Source organism: Hypanus sabinus, chromosome 19 (genome assembly GCF_030144855.1).
Source record: "Hypanus sabinus isolate sHypSab1 chromosome 19, sHypSab1.hap1, whole genome shotgun sequence".
Classification (NCBI taxonomy): domain Eukaryota; kingdom Metazoa; phylum Chordata; class Chondrichthyes; order Myliobatiformes; family Dasyatidae; genus Hypanus; species Hypanus sabinus.
The window spans coordinates 70,883,459-70,901,244 of record NC_082724.1 but is presented as its reverse complement, the minus strand read 5'-3'; the positions used below and the strand labels follow the sequence as shown (position 1 = coordinate 70,901,244).

The window sequence follows — 17,786 nt, the reverse complement described above, 5'->3', positions numbered from 1 at the left end:
GGCCTGTTCTCTGCTGTACAGTTCATTGTTTCTAGATTCAGCTGTGAGCCTTAGGAAAGAATTAACAATTATGTTCAGAAGCATATGGTGAAACCCTTTGGATAGATCCATTTCATTATCAGTGGAAATGAACTAACGTAACTGGAAATATAATAGTCTGGCAAGATGATGGTAAGTGTGAGAGTGACTTGTTTGGTACCACTTAGTTCATTCCTTTCATGACTTTGCTTAGAATGAAGTCTCCTAATAGGTTCAAACAGGAGGAAATCTGCAGATGCTGGAAATTCAAACAACACACAGAAAATGCTGCTGGAACACAGCAGGCCAGGCAGCATCTATAGGGAGAAGCGCTGTTGAAGTTTCAGGCCAAGACGTCGACAGCGCTTCTCCCTATAGATGCTGCCTGGCCTGCTGTGTTCCACCAGCATTTTGCGTGTGTTGTTGTTCTCCTAGTAGGTTGTTGTTTTTGGTGGGGTAGGTTCTTGAAAGTTCAGTGACAACAGGATTTTTGAATTTATGCAAGTACAGTACTGCGCAAAAGTCTTGGGCACATGTAAAGAAAATTCTATAAAGCAAACTTCCAAAAATAATGAAATGAGAAGTTACTGACTATCAAAATGTTTATTACGAAGAGCAGTTAACAGTAAAAAAAAACTAAGTCAAATTAATGTCCTGAAGAAGGATGTCTGCCTGGAACGTTAACTGTTTATTCATTTCCGTAGATGCTGTCTGACCTGCTGAGTTCCTCCAGCATTTTACTCTAAATCAAATCAATATTTGGTGTGACCACCCTTTGCCTTTTAAAACTACATCAATTCTCTAAGGTGCACTGTCATGCAGTTTTATAAGAAAATCAGCTGGTAGGTTGTTCCTAGCATCTTGGAGTTCTTCTGCAGTCTTTAGCTCTCTTGCTTGCTTGCTTGCTTCTGTCTCTCCAGGTAATCCCAGCCAGCCTTGAAGTTGTTGAAATCAGGGCTCTGTAAAGGCCATTCCATCTGTTGGAAAACTCCGTTCTTTTCACTGAACAAGAAGGTGCAAGCAGGCAACATGACCAATGGCAATGTCCTGCAGACAGTTCACAAAGCTATATCTTTTACTGCTTCCTTCAAATAGGATTCTACCACTAATCTGCGTGCACCTGGAACCTGTGTTTTACATTTTGATGGTGTGTTTTTGGGCCAATTGAGTGATATGGAACTTTGCTGTCTCCAAGGGAGTATGTTGAAGTTGGAAACAGGGTGTGCAGCCTGAGGAAGAGGCCTGAGCCAATGATCGACTCTATTGCTTCTCTGATTGAGGCAGTGAGCAAGATTGAAGTTGACAAGGATGAGAGTGGAGGATGGTAATGCCATTTACCTGCATTTAACTCTACCATCAGAGGCAAATGCAGGAGTCCAGGTTTCCACTTTGCTAGGATTGATCAGCAAGGCTTATGGCTGTGGACTCATTTTGGGGGACTTTAAGTTTCATGTTGCATGCGTTTCTGGATTCTGGTCATCTTTGCTGTTTTTTGAGCAGTTTGATTGGTGCAGACAGGCACTTCGGCGAAGACTGGCTCTGTGTCCTGCAGTGGACTCCTTTTGAACGAAACTGAACACTCCTGGACTCCTGGTTTGATGTTGATATTCTGTGTGCTGTTCGCTCGCATTTTGCTGTTGCTCTCGCTGTGAATTTAGAGCTGATAGCAGTGCTGGACTATTTCCGATTTAGAAGGGATGTTGGTTTGATGTACAGACCTCTCGTCTACTGCACCCAGTTTCCATAGCAACCACCTCATTTCTGGTGCGTAACCTTGCCTGTTTCTTTGTGTCTCTTCAGAAGACTTTGGACAGCATTTCTTGAAACTCCTGTCTGCCACAAAATTTCTGCTTGGGAGAGACATTGTTGATGCAGGATGACCCACCTTGTGTCTTGTTGCTATGCTCAATCTTGCCGTGGTGTAAGAATTGATGATTTGAAGGTTAAACTGTCACAACCGCGACAACCTCATCTTTTTAATCTGGTTATCCTTCAACTAGTTTGATTTCTTCTACAGCGGTTTCTGTTTCAGTTCATCACCAGTTTAGTTCATTTAACTCATTATGTCAATGATCATTATCGCCTGTTCGTTACTTTTGTTTAATTGTGCACAGGGCTGTATACAGGTGACCCTGGTTTTCAAACGTTCACTTTACGACAGCTCACTGTTACAAAAGACCTACATTAGTACCTGTTTTCGCTAACCAAAGAGGATTTTTGCTTTTACGAAAAGAAGATGCCCGCTTTATACGTATGTTACCCCAAGAAAGACCACCATGACCGTAAACCCTTGTGCGGGCAGTTGTGTGCTTATGCGTGTATGTGCCGATTTTCTTTTTTTCTCTCTCCTCCCCAATTTTGGCTCGCTGTCTTCCCGATTTTGATAAGTGAAACTACACCGTGCATACAATATTTCTATTTTATATAGGCTGTATATTTATCATATCATTCCTGCTTTTACTGTATGTTCATGTTATTTTAGTTTTATGTGGTATTTGGTTTGATTTGGTAGATTATTTATTGGGTCTGGGAATGCTCAAAAATTTTTCCCATATAAATTAGTGGTAATTGCTTCTTCGCTTTACGACATTTCGGCTTACAAACAGTTTCATAGGAATGCTCAACCTTCGGATAGCGGGGGAAACCTGTACCTACAAAGTCATCAAGTTTTTATTTGAAGAGCGGTCTATTATTTAATGTGCTACTTCGTTTAACAGTATACAAAAATTTCTCAAACATTTAATTTTTTTTGCATCATGAATGTTCAGTAATCTAAAATGTGCTTTTTTCTACTGACATACTAATGCAGAAGACAAAAAATAAACATCTAAAACATCTATCAATTTGTATTTAAAAAGTCTAAGACTTTTGTACAGTACTATATTTTACACTGAACTCATGTTTTGAAAACACAAATATTTGTTTCACACACTGAGATCTCTTTTGGTTTCATTCACCCCCTCAGGATGCAATAAGTAATGTCCATATCAAAGGAATGATGTACAAGTGGATTGAGAATGACTTTGGTAAGTGAGTGACAAGTTCTACACCTGGAATGTCCAGTACTCTGTTAGGGCATTATCACAAATTCAATTTGGGTGATCACTGATAAACCACTGCTCTGGTGAACATCAGCATTTGCAGACTGTCACTGACCCATAGGGCACTCTCCATTGCAGACTGTCACTGTCTCATAGGGCACTCTCCATTGCAGATTGTCACTGACCCATAGGACACTCTCCATTGCAGACTCACTGACCCATAGGGCACTCTCCACTGCAGACTCACTGACCCATAGGGCACTCTCCACTGCAGACTGTCACTGACTCATAGGGCACTCTCCATTGCAGATTGTCACTGACCCATAGGGCACTCTCCATTGCAGATTGTCACTGACCCATAGGGCACTCTCCATTGCAGACTGTCACTGACCCATAGGGCACTCTCCACTGCAGACTCACTGACCCATAGGGCACTCTCCATTGCAGACTGTCACCGACCCATAGGGCACTCTCCACTGCAGACTCACTGACCCATAGGGCACTCTCCATTGCAGACTGTCACCGACCCATAGGGCACTCTGCACTACAGACTGTCACCGACCCATAGGGCACTCTGCACTACAGACTGTCACCGACCCATAGGGCACTCTGCACTACAGACTGTCACTGACCCATAGGGCACTCTCCATTGCAGACTGTCACTGACCCATAGGGACACTCTCCATTGCAGACTGTCACTGACCCATAGGGCACTCTCCACTGCAGACTCACTGACCCATAGGACACTCTCCATTGCAGACTGTCACTGACCCATAGGGACACTCCATTGCAGACTGTCACTGACCCATAGGGCACTCTCCACTGCAGACTGTCACTGACCCATAGGGCACTCTCCACTGCAGACTGTCACTGACCCATAGGGACACTCCATTGCAGTCTGTCACTGACCCATAGGGCACTCTCCATTGCAGACTGTCACTGACCCATAGGGACACTCTCCATTGCAGACTGTCACTGACCCATAGGGCACTCTCCACTGCAGACTGTCACTGACCCATAGGACACTCTCCATTGCAGACTGTCACTGACCCATAGGGCACTCTGCACTACAGACTGTCACCGACCCATAGGGCACTCTCCACTGCAGACTCACTGACCCATAGGGCACTCTCCACTGCAGACTGTCACTGACCCATAGGGCACTCTCCACTGCAGACTGTCACTGACTCATAGGGCACTCTCCACTGCAGACTGTCACTGACCCATAGGGACACTCTCCATTGCAGACTGTCACTGACCCATAGGGCACTCTGCACTACAGACTGTCACTGACTCATAGGGCACTCTCCACTGCAGACTGTCACTGACCCATAGGACACTCTCCTTTGCAGACTGTCACTGACCCATAGGGCACTCTGCACTACAGACTGTCACTGACCCATAGGGCACTCTCCATTGCAGACTGTCACTGACCCATAGGGCACTCTGCACTACAGACTGTCACTGACCCATAGGGCACTCTCCATTGCAGACTGTCACTGACCCATAGGGCACTCTCCATTGCAGACTGTCACCGACCCATAGGGCACTCTCCATTGCAGACTGTCACTGACCCATAGTGCACTCTCCATTGCAGACTCACTGACCCATAGGGCACTCTCCATTGCAGACTGTCACTGACCCATAGGGCACTCTCCACTACAGACAGTCACTGACCCATAGGGACACTCCATTGCAGACTGTCACTGACCCATAGGGCACTCTCCATTGCAGACTGTCACCGACCCATAGGGCACTCTCCATTGCAGACTGTCACTGACCCATAGTGCACTCTCCATTGCAGACTGTCACTGACCCATAGGGCACTCTCCATTGCAGACTCACTGACCCATAGGGCACTCTGCATTGCAGACTGTCACTGACCCACAGGGCACTCTCCATTGCAGACTCACTGACCCATAGGGCACTCTCCATTGCAGATTGTCACTGACCCATAGAGACACTCCATTGCAGATTGTCACTGACCCATAGGGCACTCTCCATTGCAGACTCACTGACCCATAGGGCACTCTCCATTGCAGACTCACTGACCCACAGGGCACTCTCCATTGCAGATTGTCACTGACCCATAGGGCACTCTCCATTGCAGACTGTCACTGACCCATAGGGACAGTCCATTGCAGACTGTCACTGACCCATAGGGCACTCTCCAGTGCAGACTCACTGACCCATAGGGCACTCTCCATTGCAGACTGTCACTGACCCATAGGGACACTCTCCACTACAGATTGTCACTGACCCACAGGGCACTCTCCATTGCAGATTGTCACTGACCCATAGGGCACTCTCCATTGCAGACTGTCACTGACCCATAGGGACTGTCCATTACAGACTGTCACTGACCCATAGGGCACTCTCCATTGCAGACTCAGTGACCCATAGGGCATTCTTCATTGCAGACTGTCACTGACCCATAGGGACACTCCATTGCAGACTGTCACTGACCCATAGGGCACTCTCCATTGCAGACTGTCACTGACCCATAGGGCTCTCTCCATTGCAGACTGTCACTGACCCATAGGGACACTCCATTGCAGACTGCCACTGACCCATAGGGCACTCTCCATTGCAGATTGTCACTGACCCATAGGGCTCTCTCCATTGCAGACTGTCACTGACCCATAGGGACACTCCATTGCAGACTGCCACTGACCCATAGGGCACTCTCCATTGCAGATTGTCACTGACCCATAGAGACACTCCATTGCAGATTGTCACTGACCCATAGGGCACTCTCCATTGCAGACTGTCACTGACCGATAGGGCACTCTCCACTGCAGACTGCCACTGACCCATAGGGCACTCTCCATTGCAGACTGTCACTGACCCATAGGGACACTCTCCACTACAGATTGTCACTGACCCACAGGGCACTCTCCATTGCAGATTGTCACTGACCCATAGGGCACTCTCCATTGCAGACTGTCACTGACCCATAGGGACAGTCCATTGCAGACTGTCACTGACCCATAGGGCACTCTCCAGTGCAGACTCACTGACCCATAGGGCACTCTCCATTGCAGACTGTCACTGACCCATAGGGACACTCTCCACTACAGATTGTCACTGACCCACAGGGCACTCTCCATTGCAGATTGTCACTGACCCATAGGGCACTCTCCATTGCAGACTGTCACTGACCCATAGGGACAGTCCATTGCAGACTGTCACTGACCCATAGGGCACTCTCCATTGCAGACTCACTGACCCATAGGGCACTCTTCATTGCAGACTGTCACTGACCCATAGGGACACTCTCCACTGCAGACTCACTGACCCATAGGGACACTCCATTGCAGACTGTCACTGACCCATAGAGACACTCCATTGCAGACTGTCACTGACCCATAGGGCACTCTCCATTGCAGACTGTCACTGACCCATAGGGACAGTCCATTGCAGACTGCCACTGACCCATAGGGCACTCTCCATTGCAGATTGTCACTGACCCATAGAGACACTCCATTGCAGATTGTCACTGACCCATAGGGACACTCCATTGCAGACTGCCACTGACCCATAGGGCACTCTCCAGTGCAGACTGTCACTGACCCATAGGGACAGTCCATTGCAGATTGTCACTGACCCAAAGAAAACTCTCCATTGTCCTTTGAGACAGATGGATGCCATGTAGTGTTATGGCCCTGTTATTTTGACATTGTCAGCCCTTCTGATCTGTTGAGAACTTGTGAGCAATTCTCCAAGTGCCTGGCCCTCCCTGCCAAAGATTGTATCCCAGTGATTTACACTGAACTTATTGTTCCAACAGAAAGACAGATGTAGTATCACTGACTTATCTGAAGAGTCTCCGCAAGTGGAATAAGCCATTTATTTCTAGTAAATATTTTTGGCTGCAAAGCTCCTGTAGTTTCTATCTAGGATAAGTTTGCAGATAAATAAGACCTGCTGTATTTAATTTCATTTGTAATATTTAGCATTGTTGAACTTCATTCGCCCGGTTGCAGTACTTGAGTCTTTCAGTGTCTTTGCAAAACCATGCTTTCATTGCAACGTGTCAGGAGCGCTTTTCTACCATGTCCTTGCCCTCGTCGCCACCATCTGCTTTGTCAGTGGCTTTGTCATTTTCATGCAGTATTCTGAACCGTACAATGCAAATGCAGTAAGCAAGACATCAACCTTCCATTACGCACTTGTTCTGTTTGTGTTCTCTCACTCGCTGAGGTTGCTTTCTCATCCACCAACCCCCGAGATGCAAAGTTGATGGGTGTGACAAAGTTATCAGACCTGCACAATTCCCACATTTGTTCTGGCCACGTAATCAGAATCAGAAACAGAATAAATGTGGGCATAATCAACAGTGCTAAAGTGTGAGAAACAAACAAAATTTTTGTTACTGTTTTTGTTTTTGAAGCAGTTGGAACTCATTGATCCTGTCAATCTCTTTTTCTTCCCTCTTAATTGCAGAAAATCGTATCCTTCATGGAGATGAAACATATGCTGTCCTTAACCGTTTGGTTAATGACGGAAAGAAGCTCTTCCTCATCACCAATAGTCCCTTCAACTTTGTGTACGTAATAATTTTCACCTACGTGGTCAGAGATTTTCTGAATGGCATACCTTTTCTTGTTAAATATGGGGCCCAAAACTGCTCATTCTGAGTACTGGAGAGGGTCCAGAGGAGGTTTACACTGATGATCTCGAGAATGAAATGTATGAGGAGTGCTTGATGGATATGGACCTGTGCTCACTGGATTTTAGAAGAATGAGGGGAATCTCATTGAAACTTCCCAAATATTGAAAGCGACCCTGGGTGTCTTGGTGCATAAGTTACAAATGGCTATTGCGCCATGTGGAAAGCAATTAGGAAAGCTAACAAAGTTACTTTTATAGTAGGAGAACTGGAAAAGAAAGATAAAGGTGATCATTTATTTATTTATGAAATGAGAGAGACCACATCCTGAGTACTTTGTACTGTGCTGGTTCCTTTAGAAGGTGTAAATGCATGAGAAGGAGTTCACAAAAGGTTTACTAGACTGACATCTGGGTTAGATGTAATACCCAAGGGAAAGTTGGACAGGCTAGGCTTGTACCTTTAGAATGAAGGTGACATGATTAAAACATTTAAGGTTCTGAGGTCACATGAGGTGCAGATGCTAAAATCTAGAGGAACACGATACTCGAGGAACTCAGTACAAGTCAGGAGGCATCTAGAAGAGAAATGGACATTGTTTTATTGGTTGAGACCCTTTACCGGGATTGAAAGATGAAGGGGAAATGACCGGTATAAACTGATGGAAGAAAGGGGTGGAACAAGGAGCTGTGGCAGGGGCAGTGCAGAGAGGAGTAAATAAAAGTACAAAATGGACAAATTGAGTGGCCATTGTTGGGAGTGGGCCAGTGGGGAGAGTGTGATTGACAGGCTTCGGCTCAAAGGAGGCTTTGGCTCAGGGTAACTTTCTGTGGTGAACTACATATACCTGTCTGGACACGCCCCCCTGCTGACTGCTCCTGTGGCTCCTCCCATGGACCCCGGTATAAAGGCGATTGGAGGCACTGCTTCTCCCTCAGTCTCCGAGATGTCGTGGTCCCTTTTGCAGCTAATAAAAGCCTATCGTTCACCTCCCGTCTCCGAGAGTTATTGATGGTGCATCAATTTTATTAGCAGCAATTTTAAAACATGGAGAGCATTTTACAGATTGGATCTTGACCCAAAATCCCAGGAAGCCGGCGACGCTTTCGAACTCTGGCTAGCATGCTTCGAATCGTACCTGGAGGAGATTCACGTGACCGACCCTACCACAATGTGCAGGGTTCTCCTCTCCAGAGTCAGTGCAAGGGTCTACTCCATGATCAGAGATCAAACGGAATACCGGTGTGATGGATGCCCTCAAGACAATACCGGCGGCCGGTGAACACCGTCTACGCAAGACATAACTTGGTGACACAGCGACAGTGGGCCAGAGAGTCGAGCGCTGCGTTTGTCCGGGCCCTACAGACACTCGTGCGGGCCTGCGACTGCAGGGGACTGATGGCAGAACAGCACGCGGAGCTGCTAGTAAGAGACGCCTTCGTTACGGGGATCAGGTCAGTGTACGTGTGCGCCAGCGGCTGCTGGAACACGCCGATCTTACATTCGGTGATCGAACTGGCCGACACGCTGGAGGCCGCTCTGAACAACACTGACGCTATCCAGGTGCACGATCTCCCGCCGGCCTCATGGACGCTGCAGACCCTGCAACCTGCCGGCAAGTCGACCACGGTTGCTGCCAGTCGTGAGTCCGTGAAGTCCCCGCAACGCACCGGCGAGTCGACCACGGCTGCTGCCAGTTGCAAGTCTGCGCAGTGTTACTTCTGCGGACTCGAAAAGCACCCCCGACAACGCTGCCCGGCCCGAGAAGCAACCTGCTCCAGCTGTGGAAAGAAGGGCCACTTCGCCAAGGCCTGTAAGTCCAAACCACGAGCGGGGTCGAGCAGCGCTGCGTGCAAGGCATGGGGGACGCCGACATCTTGGTCACCGCCATCTTGCCTGCCCGCTGTGTGTGAGACATGGGGGTGACCATCTTTATCGGCGCCACCTCGCCCCACCTCCGACCCACGGGTGCTTACCGGGCACCAAGACAGCGATGCAACTCTGGCCTCCGTGACCCTCGACCAAAGCGCCCCACACCAGCTCGCAAGGTCAATGATGGACATCCTGGTGGAGGGGCACAGGACCAGCTGCCTGTTTGACACGGGCAGCACTGAGAGTTTTATTGACCCGGACACGGTGCAACGCTGCGATCTCGTGACACAGCTGGTAAGCCAGAGGGTCACCATGGCTTCTGGGTCGCATACAACAGACATCCGGGGGGGTTGTGTAGCGACACTGGTAGCGCAAGGCACAGAATATTGGGACTTTATCTTACTGGTCATGCCCCAACTGTGTGCCCCTGTGCTATTGGGGTTCGACTTCCAGAGCCATCTGTAAAGTGTGACAATGGAGTATGACGGGCCACTCCCACCAATCACTGTCACAAATCCCCAGTTTTGTGGGACTTCGTCACATACCTCGCTACTGACCACACACACACACCGACCCGCACATCCCACCCAACGCCATGCCAACGGCCGCGCTACTGACACCACTTGCAGCCTCTCCACCCTCAAGATCCCTCCCCCACTGCTGTTCACCAACCTGACCCCCGACTGTAAACCTGTGGCAACTAAAAGCAGGAGGTACAGCGCGGGGGACAGGGCCTTCATTAAGTCGGAGGTGCAACGACTGCTCAGGGAGGGGATCATTGAGCCAAGCACAAGTCCTTGGAGGGCCCAGGTAGTCGTTGTTCGGACTGGGCAGAAAAATAGGATGGTCGTGGACTATAGCCAGACCATCAATAGGTTCACGCAGCTTGACGCGTACCCCCTACCCCGCATCGCAGATATGGTCAACCAGATAGCTCAGTACAAGGTGTACTCGACTATAGATCTGAAATCCGTTTACCATCAGCTCCACATACACCCGGAGGACCACCCCTACACCACCTTCGAGGCGGGCGGCAGGCTCTATCACTTCCTGCGTGTCCCCTTTGGTGCCATGAATGGTGCCTCTGTCTTCCAGAGGGAAATGGACCGGATAGTGGACCAGTACCAACTGAAGGCCATGTTCCCATATCTGGATAACATCACCATCTGCGGTTACGACTGGCAGGATCACGATTTCCAACCTCCAATGATTTTTCCAAGCGGCCAAAGCTCTTAACCTCACCTATAACAGGAACAAGTAGGTGTTTGGAACCATCCGACTTGCTATTCTTGGGTATGTCGTGGAGAATGGGGTCATTGGCCCTGGCCCTGACCCTGACCATATGCGTCAGAGGAACTCCCTCTTCCCACCACCCTCAGAGCCCTCAAACGGTGCCTGGGCTTCTTTTCCTATTACGCCCAATGGGTCCCTCACTACGCAGACAAGGCCCGCCCCCAGTCAAGTCCACTGCATTTCCCCTCTCAGCAAAGGTCCGCGCGGCCTTCAGCCACATTAAAGGGGACATTGCCAAAGCAACGATGCATGCAGTGAATGAGACCATTCCCTTCCAAGTAGAGAGTGACGGCTCCGACTTTGCGCTGGCTGCTACCCTCAATCAGGCAGGAAGGCCGGTAGCATTCTTCTCTCGTACCCTCCAAGGCTCTGAAATTCGGCACTCCGCGGTGGAGAAAGAAGCCCAGGCCATAGTGGAAGCTATTAGGCACTGGAGGCACTATCTCGCTGGCAAAAGGTTCACCTTGCTGACCGACCAGCGCTCAGTTGCGTTCATGTTCAGCAACCAACAGCGGGGCAAAATCAAAAATGATAAAATTTTGAGATGGAGAATCGAACTCTCCACCTACAACTATGATATCCTGTACCAGCCTGGAAGGCTCAATGAGCCCCCTGATGCCCTATCCCGGGGAGCGTGTGCCAGCGCACAGATCGACCGGCTATACACCCTCCATGCAGATCTTTGCCACCTGGGGGTCACCCGACTTTTCCATTTTGTGAAAGCCCGGAACCTGCCTTACTCCCTTGAGGAAATCAGGACGATGACCAGGGACTGCCAAGTCTGCGCTGAGTGCAAACCGCACTTCTACTGTCCTGAAAAGGCACAACTTATCAAGGCCACCCGCCCCTTTGAGCAACTGAGTGTCGACTTTAAGGGCCCCCTTCCCTCCACCAACCGCAATGTCTACTTTCTCAACATAATCGGCGAGTACTGGCGGTTCCCCTTTGCCATCCCCTGCCCCGACGCCACTGCCACGTCTGTCTTAAAAGCCCTGCTCTTCACTCTGTTCGGATATCCCTGCTATATCCACAGTAATAGAGGGTCCTCGTTTATGAGTGACGAGCTGCGCCAATACCTGCTGGCTAGGTGTATTGCTACTAGTAGGACCATGAGCTATAATCCCCGGGGGAATGGACAGGTGGAGAGGGAGAAGGCCACACTCTTAGCCCTTAGGTCAAAGGGGTTGCCGGTCTCTCGCTGGCAGGAGGTCATCCCCGAGGCACTCCACTCCATCCGCTCTATTATGCACGTCCACCAATGCCACCCCTCATGAGCAACTCTTTTCTTTTCCCAGGAAGTCAGCCACCGGGAGGGACAACCCTACCGGCTTGGCTGTCGTCCCCAGGGCCAGTGCTGCTCCGGAAACATGCGAGGAGCAATAAATACTGCCCGTTTGTTGAGTGGGTTCACCTACATCATGCGAACCCCCACTATGCCTACGTGGTCTTACCTGGTGCGCGGGAGGACACGGTCTCCGTCTGCGACCTGGCGCCCGCAGGAGCACCAGACCCCTACCCTGAACACTCCAAGGTGACTATGAACCCCGTACCCACTGATGTATATACCCACGAGACACCGCACACACCAAGCCCTACACAGACTCCTCACGACACTCCCATACCAGGCACCACGCACACACATGAGGGATTACTGATGCCTAACGGGCTGGCACCTCCAGTCAGGCCGGAGCCAGCACAACCACCATTACTGGTGCAATCACCACCCGGACTTGTGCAATCACATCCAGTGCTACGTAGATCGCAGCAACAGACTCAACCGCCTGATAGACTTGACCTGTAAATATACTTGTAAGAAACTTCACCCCATGGGGACTCTCTTTTAAAACAAGGGGGGGTGAATGTGGTAAACTATGTATACCTGTCTGGACGCGCCCCTCTGCTGACTGCTCCTGTGGCTCCTCCCACAGACCCCTGTATAAAGGTGATTGGGGCACTGCTCCTCCCTCAGACTCCCAGATGTCGTGCTCCCTTTTTGCTGCTAATAAAAGCCTATCATTTGCCTCCCATCTCTGAGAGTTATTGATGGTGCATCACTTTCTGTTAAGTCTCCCTTTTCTCTTACTGTGTCAGGGGTATTTAGTGCTGTTTAAATGACGTTATGTGTTCTCCATGCCAGCTGCTGGAGCCCTGCCAGGGAACTACATTTGCATGGTGTATCCAGCTGCAGTTCCTTGAAGACCATGTTAGGGATCTGGAGCAGCAGCTGGATGACCTTCAGCTTGTATGGGGGAGTGAGAAGATCATCGATCGGAGTTACAAGGAAGCAGTCACCCCCAAGTTGCAGGTGACAAGTAGCTGGATGACTGTCAGAAGGAGGAATGGGAAGGTGAAGAGGCAGTTAGTGCAGAGTACCCCTGTGGCCATTCCCCTCAATAATAAGTATATCATTTTGGATACTGTTGTAGGCAATGCTACAGAGACTGGGTTACTGGCACTGAGCATGGGTCCGTGGTGCAGAAGGGAAAGTGGGAGAAGAGGGGAATGGTAGTGATAGGGGACTCAATAATCAGAGGAACAGAAAGGAGATTCTGTGGACATGAACACAAATGGGACATTGCCTCCCAGGTTGCAGGGTCAGGACGTCTCGGATCACGTCCACAACATTTTGATGGGGGGGGAGGGGAGCTGCCGGATGTCTTGGTACATATTGTTACCAATGACATAGGAAGGAAAAGCAAAGAGAATTGAGAGAGCTAGGCAGAAAGCTGAGAAGCAGGACCTCCAGGATAGTAATTTCTGGATTGCTGCCTGTGCCACGTGCCAGTGAAGGCAGAAACAGGATGATTTGGCAGATAAATGTGTGGCTGAAATGCTAGTGCAGGGGGCATGGCTTCAGGTTCTTGGATAATTGGGATCTCTTCTGGGGGAGATAGGACCTGAACAAGGGGGGACGGGTTGGACCTGAACCTGAGGGGGACCAATATTCTCATGGACAGGTTTGTTAGAGCTGTTGTTGAGGCTTTAATGTGATTTGGCAGGGGCAACTGGAGTGAAGGGACTCGGGATAGAATGGATGGTAAAAAAGCAAAGATTTCATGCAGTCGGTCTGTCAGGAAGGGCAGGCAGATAATGGGTTACACATAGCATCAGAGGGATAAGACGGTTGGCAGAGGGGGTGGCATAGCTTTACTGGCATCAAATCGGTAGAAAGATGAGACATAGGATTGGAAGATGTTGAATCCTTGTGGGCTGATTTAAGAGACTGCAAGGGTAAAAGGACCCTGGTGACAGTTATATGCAGGCCTCCAACTGTAGCTGGGATGTGGACTACAGAATACAATGGGAAATAGAAAAGGCGTGTCAAAGAGGACTGTTATGATAGTCATAGAAGATTTTAACACGCAGGTTGATTGGGAAAATCAGGTTGGAAATGGGTCACAAGAGTGAATTTGTTGAATGCCTGAGATGGCATTTTAGAGCAGTTTGTTGTTGAGCCCACTGGGGATCAGCTATACTGGATTGGGTGTTGTGCAATGAACCAGAGGCAATTAGGGAGCTGAAGATAAAGGAACCCTTCGGAGACAGTGATCACAATATGATTGAGTTTAACTTGAAATCTGATAGGGAGAAGGTGAAGTTTGATGTAGCAGTATTTCAGCTGAGTAAAGGAATTTCCGTGGTATGAAAGAAGAGGTGGCTGAAGAAAGTTGGAAGGAGCTGCTGACAGGGATGACAGCAGAGCATCAATGGCTTGAGCTTCTGGGGAAAAATGAGGAAAGTGCAGGATAAATGTATTCCAAAAACAAAGAAATACTTAAAAGGCAATCCAGTAGAATGATGGCTGACAAGAGAAAACAAAGCTAATGAAAAACCAAAAGAGAGGACATACAACAAAGCAAAACTTACAGGGAGATGGAGGATTGAGGAACTTTTGCAAACCCACAGTAAGCAATCAAAAGAATCATTAGCAGGGAAAAGATGTAAGCTAGCAAACAATATGAAGGTGGATGGAAAAAGCCTTTTCAAGTATATAAACAATAAAGGACAGTTAAGAATGGGTATAGCACTGCTAGAAAATAAGGCTGGAGAATAATAATAGGGGACAAGGAGACAGCAGATGAACTAAGTGAGTATTTTGCATCAGTCTTCACTGTGGAAGAGACTAGCAGAGTGTCAGGTGTTGAAGGGTGTGAGGGAAGAGAAGTGAGTGCAGTTACTATTACAAGGGAGAATGTGCTCAAAAAGCTGAACAACCTGAGTGTACCTAAGTCACCCGGACCAGATGAACTGCACCCTAGAGCTCTGAAAGAGTTAAAGGTAGAGATTGTGGAAGCATTGGTAATGATCTTTCAAGAATCATTGTGCTCTGGCATGGCTCCAGAGGACTGGAAAATTGCAAATATCAATCCACTCTTTATAAAAGGAAAAAGGCAACAGAAAGGAAATTATAGACTAGTTAGCCTGACCTCAGTGGTTGGGAAGATGTTAGAGTCAATTGGTAAAGATGAGGTTATGGAGTACTTGGTGATTCAGGGGAAGATAGGACAATGTCAGTGTGGTTTCCTTGAGGGAAAACCTTGCTTGATGAACCCGTTAGAATTCTTTTGAGATTACAAGTAGGAAAGATAAAGGGGATGCAATGGATGTTGTATATTTGGACTTTCAGAAGGCTTTTGACAAGGTTTCACACGTGAGGCTGCTTACCAAGTTAAGAGCCCATGGTATTACAGTAAAGTTACTAACAAGGTTAGAGCATTGGCTGATTGGTAGGACGCAATGAGTGGGAATAAAAGGATCCTTTCCTGGTTGGCTTTCCTAGTGGTGTTCTGCAGGGGCCATTGTTGGGACCACTTCTTTTTATGCTATATATCAATGATTTAGATGATTGAATAGATGGCTTTATTGGCAAGTTTGCAGATGATAAGAAGATTGGTGGAGGGGCAGGTAGTGTTGAGGAAAAGGAAGGCTGCAGAAGGACTGTTGGAAAATACATGGTCATGCACTTTGTTACAAGAAATATATGTGTGGACTATTTTCTAAATGGGGAGAAAATCCAAAAATCCAAGATGCAAAGGGACTTGAGAGTCATTGTGCAGAACACTCTAAAGTGTAACTTGCAGATGGAGTCGGAGGCGAGGAAGGTAAATGCAATGTTAGCATTTATTTCAAGAGGTCGAGAACATAAGAGCAGGGATGTGATGCAGAGGCTTTGTAAGGCACTGGTGAGGTCTCACCTTGGGTATTGTGAACAGTTTTGGGCTCCTCATCCGAGAAAACATGTGCTGGCATTGGAGAGGGTTCACAAAGATAATTCCGGGAATGAAATGGTTATTGTATGAGGAACATTTGATAGCTCTAAGTCTGTACTCACTAGAATTTAGAAGGATGAGGGGTGACCTCATTGAAACCTTTTGAATGTTGAAAGGCCTAGATACAGTAGATGTGGAAAAGATGTTTCCCGTGGTGGGAGAGTCTAGGACAAGAAGGCTCAGCTTCAGAATAGAGAGGCATCCATTGAAAACAGGTACGGAGAAATTTCTTTTGCCAAACGGTGGTGAATTTATGGAATTTCTTATCACAGGCAGCTGTGGAGGCCAGATTGTTGGGTGTATTTAAGATTAAGCTTGATGGGGTTTTGATTGGCCATGGCATCAAAGGGAGTGGGGCTGAGGAGGACAAGAACAGGATCAACCATGATTAATTGCAGAGTAGACTGGATGGTCCAAATGGCCACATTCTGCTCCTATGGCTTATGATCTAAGAGGTTGAGATAGATTGCTGAGGATTTTTTTTCTGGTGTGCGCAATGAGAACTAAGGATTAATATGTAAGAAACAAGAGTATTTCCATTTAAAATGGAAATAAGGCAACAGTTTTCTTCCGGACGCAAGTCTTTGGAATTCTCTTCCTCAAAAGGCAGTGTAAGCTCAAATTTATTAAGTAGAAGGATGAAAGCTTTCTCGGGATTGGCAGTTATGTGATTAGTGAGAGCAGCCATAGTTATTGAATGGTAGAGTAGGTTTGTAGGGACAACGACCTGCTCTTCATTTATATGCTTGTTTGAAATGTTCTTTGGATTTAATAGGCAGCAAAGAGACTAGAAATTTTTCATCGGCCTTTTATCACCATGTTTGATTACCTAAAAAGCTGCTCCTGAAACTCCAGGTAATAAAAGAAGCACAAAAGGACAGCACAGTAGCCTAGTGGTTTGTGTAACACTTTTAAAGCGCCAGCGTCCCGGCTTCAACTCTGCCTCTGCCGTGACCATGTGGGCTTCCTCCCTATGCTTCCGTTTCCTCCTACGTTCTGGGTTGTGGTGAGTAAGTTGTGGGCATACTATGTTGGTGACGCTTGAAGGTCATCCCATCACATATTGGTCATCGATGCATGTTTCAACAAACACATGAAAAATAAAGCTGGTCTTTGAATCCAGGTTGTCAAAGTTGTTTGATATTGTTCAGCTGCAGTGCCAGAATTCAAGTCATCTTTCTGCTTTTGTATGTTTCCTGGACTGCAGTCACAAATTGCTGACTCGGAAGTTGAATTGGCTGTGCCCAAAGTAGTTCTAACATGAACTGTTTGAGGACAGCAATATCATTAATTAAAATTTACAGCCAAAGCAAGCTACTCAGTCTAGGTCATTACTGCTTTTATACTTTACATTAGTTGACTCAATCTAACTGTACTCATCATCATTCTAGACCTTTCGTCCATGTGTATTTAGTTCTCCTTAAATGTGCAGAGTTATAAGACTACTCTGTGGTTATAAGCTGACTGTTCTTAGCACATCTTTTATTCAGTAACGTTTCTCCTGATTTTTTTATTGGTTAATCATTGGTCTTGTTTGTACCTTTTCGATGGCAATAACTAACAGAATCTTCCGTACAACTACCTTTAATAAAGGTTTCCTGAGGTCAAGAGGTCAACTTCCTAAGCTGCTGTGCTTCTTCAATTTTTGCCTTCTCTACATTTGAGTTTGTATTTCAGAAA

General features: G+C 47.6%; 1 protein-coding gene across 1 annotated transcript in view; it reads left to right on the top strand.

Moving 5' to 3' along the window:
- LOC132378167 (5'-nucleotidase domain-containing protein 2-like) overlaps window positions 1-17,786 on the top strand; it is a 90,592-nt gene that overhangs the window by 34,486 nt on the left and 38,320 nt on the right. Inside the window, exons 7-8 of the mRNA XM_059944903.1 lie at window positions 2,984-3,044; window positions 7,506-7,608. Coding sequence (XP_059800886.1) covers window positions 2,984-3,044; window positions 7,506-7,608 — 164 coding nt within the window. The remainder of the gene's footprint in view (window positions 1-2,983; window positions 3,045-7,505; window positions 7,609-17,786) is intronic.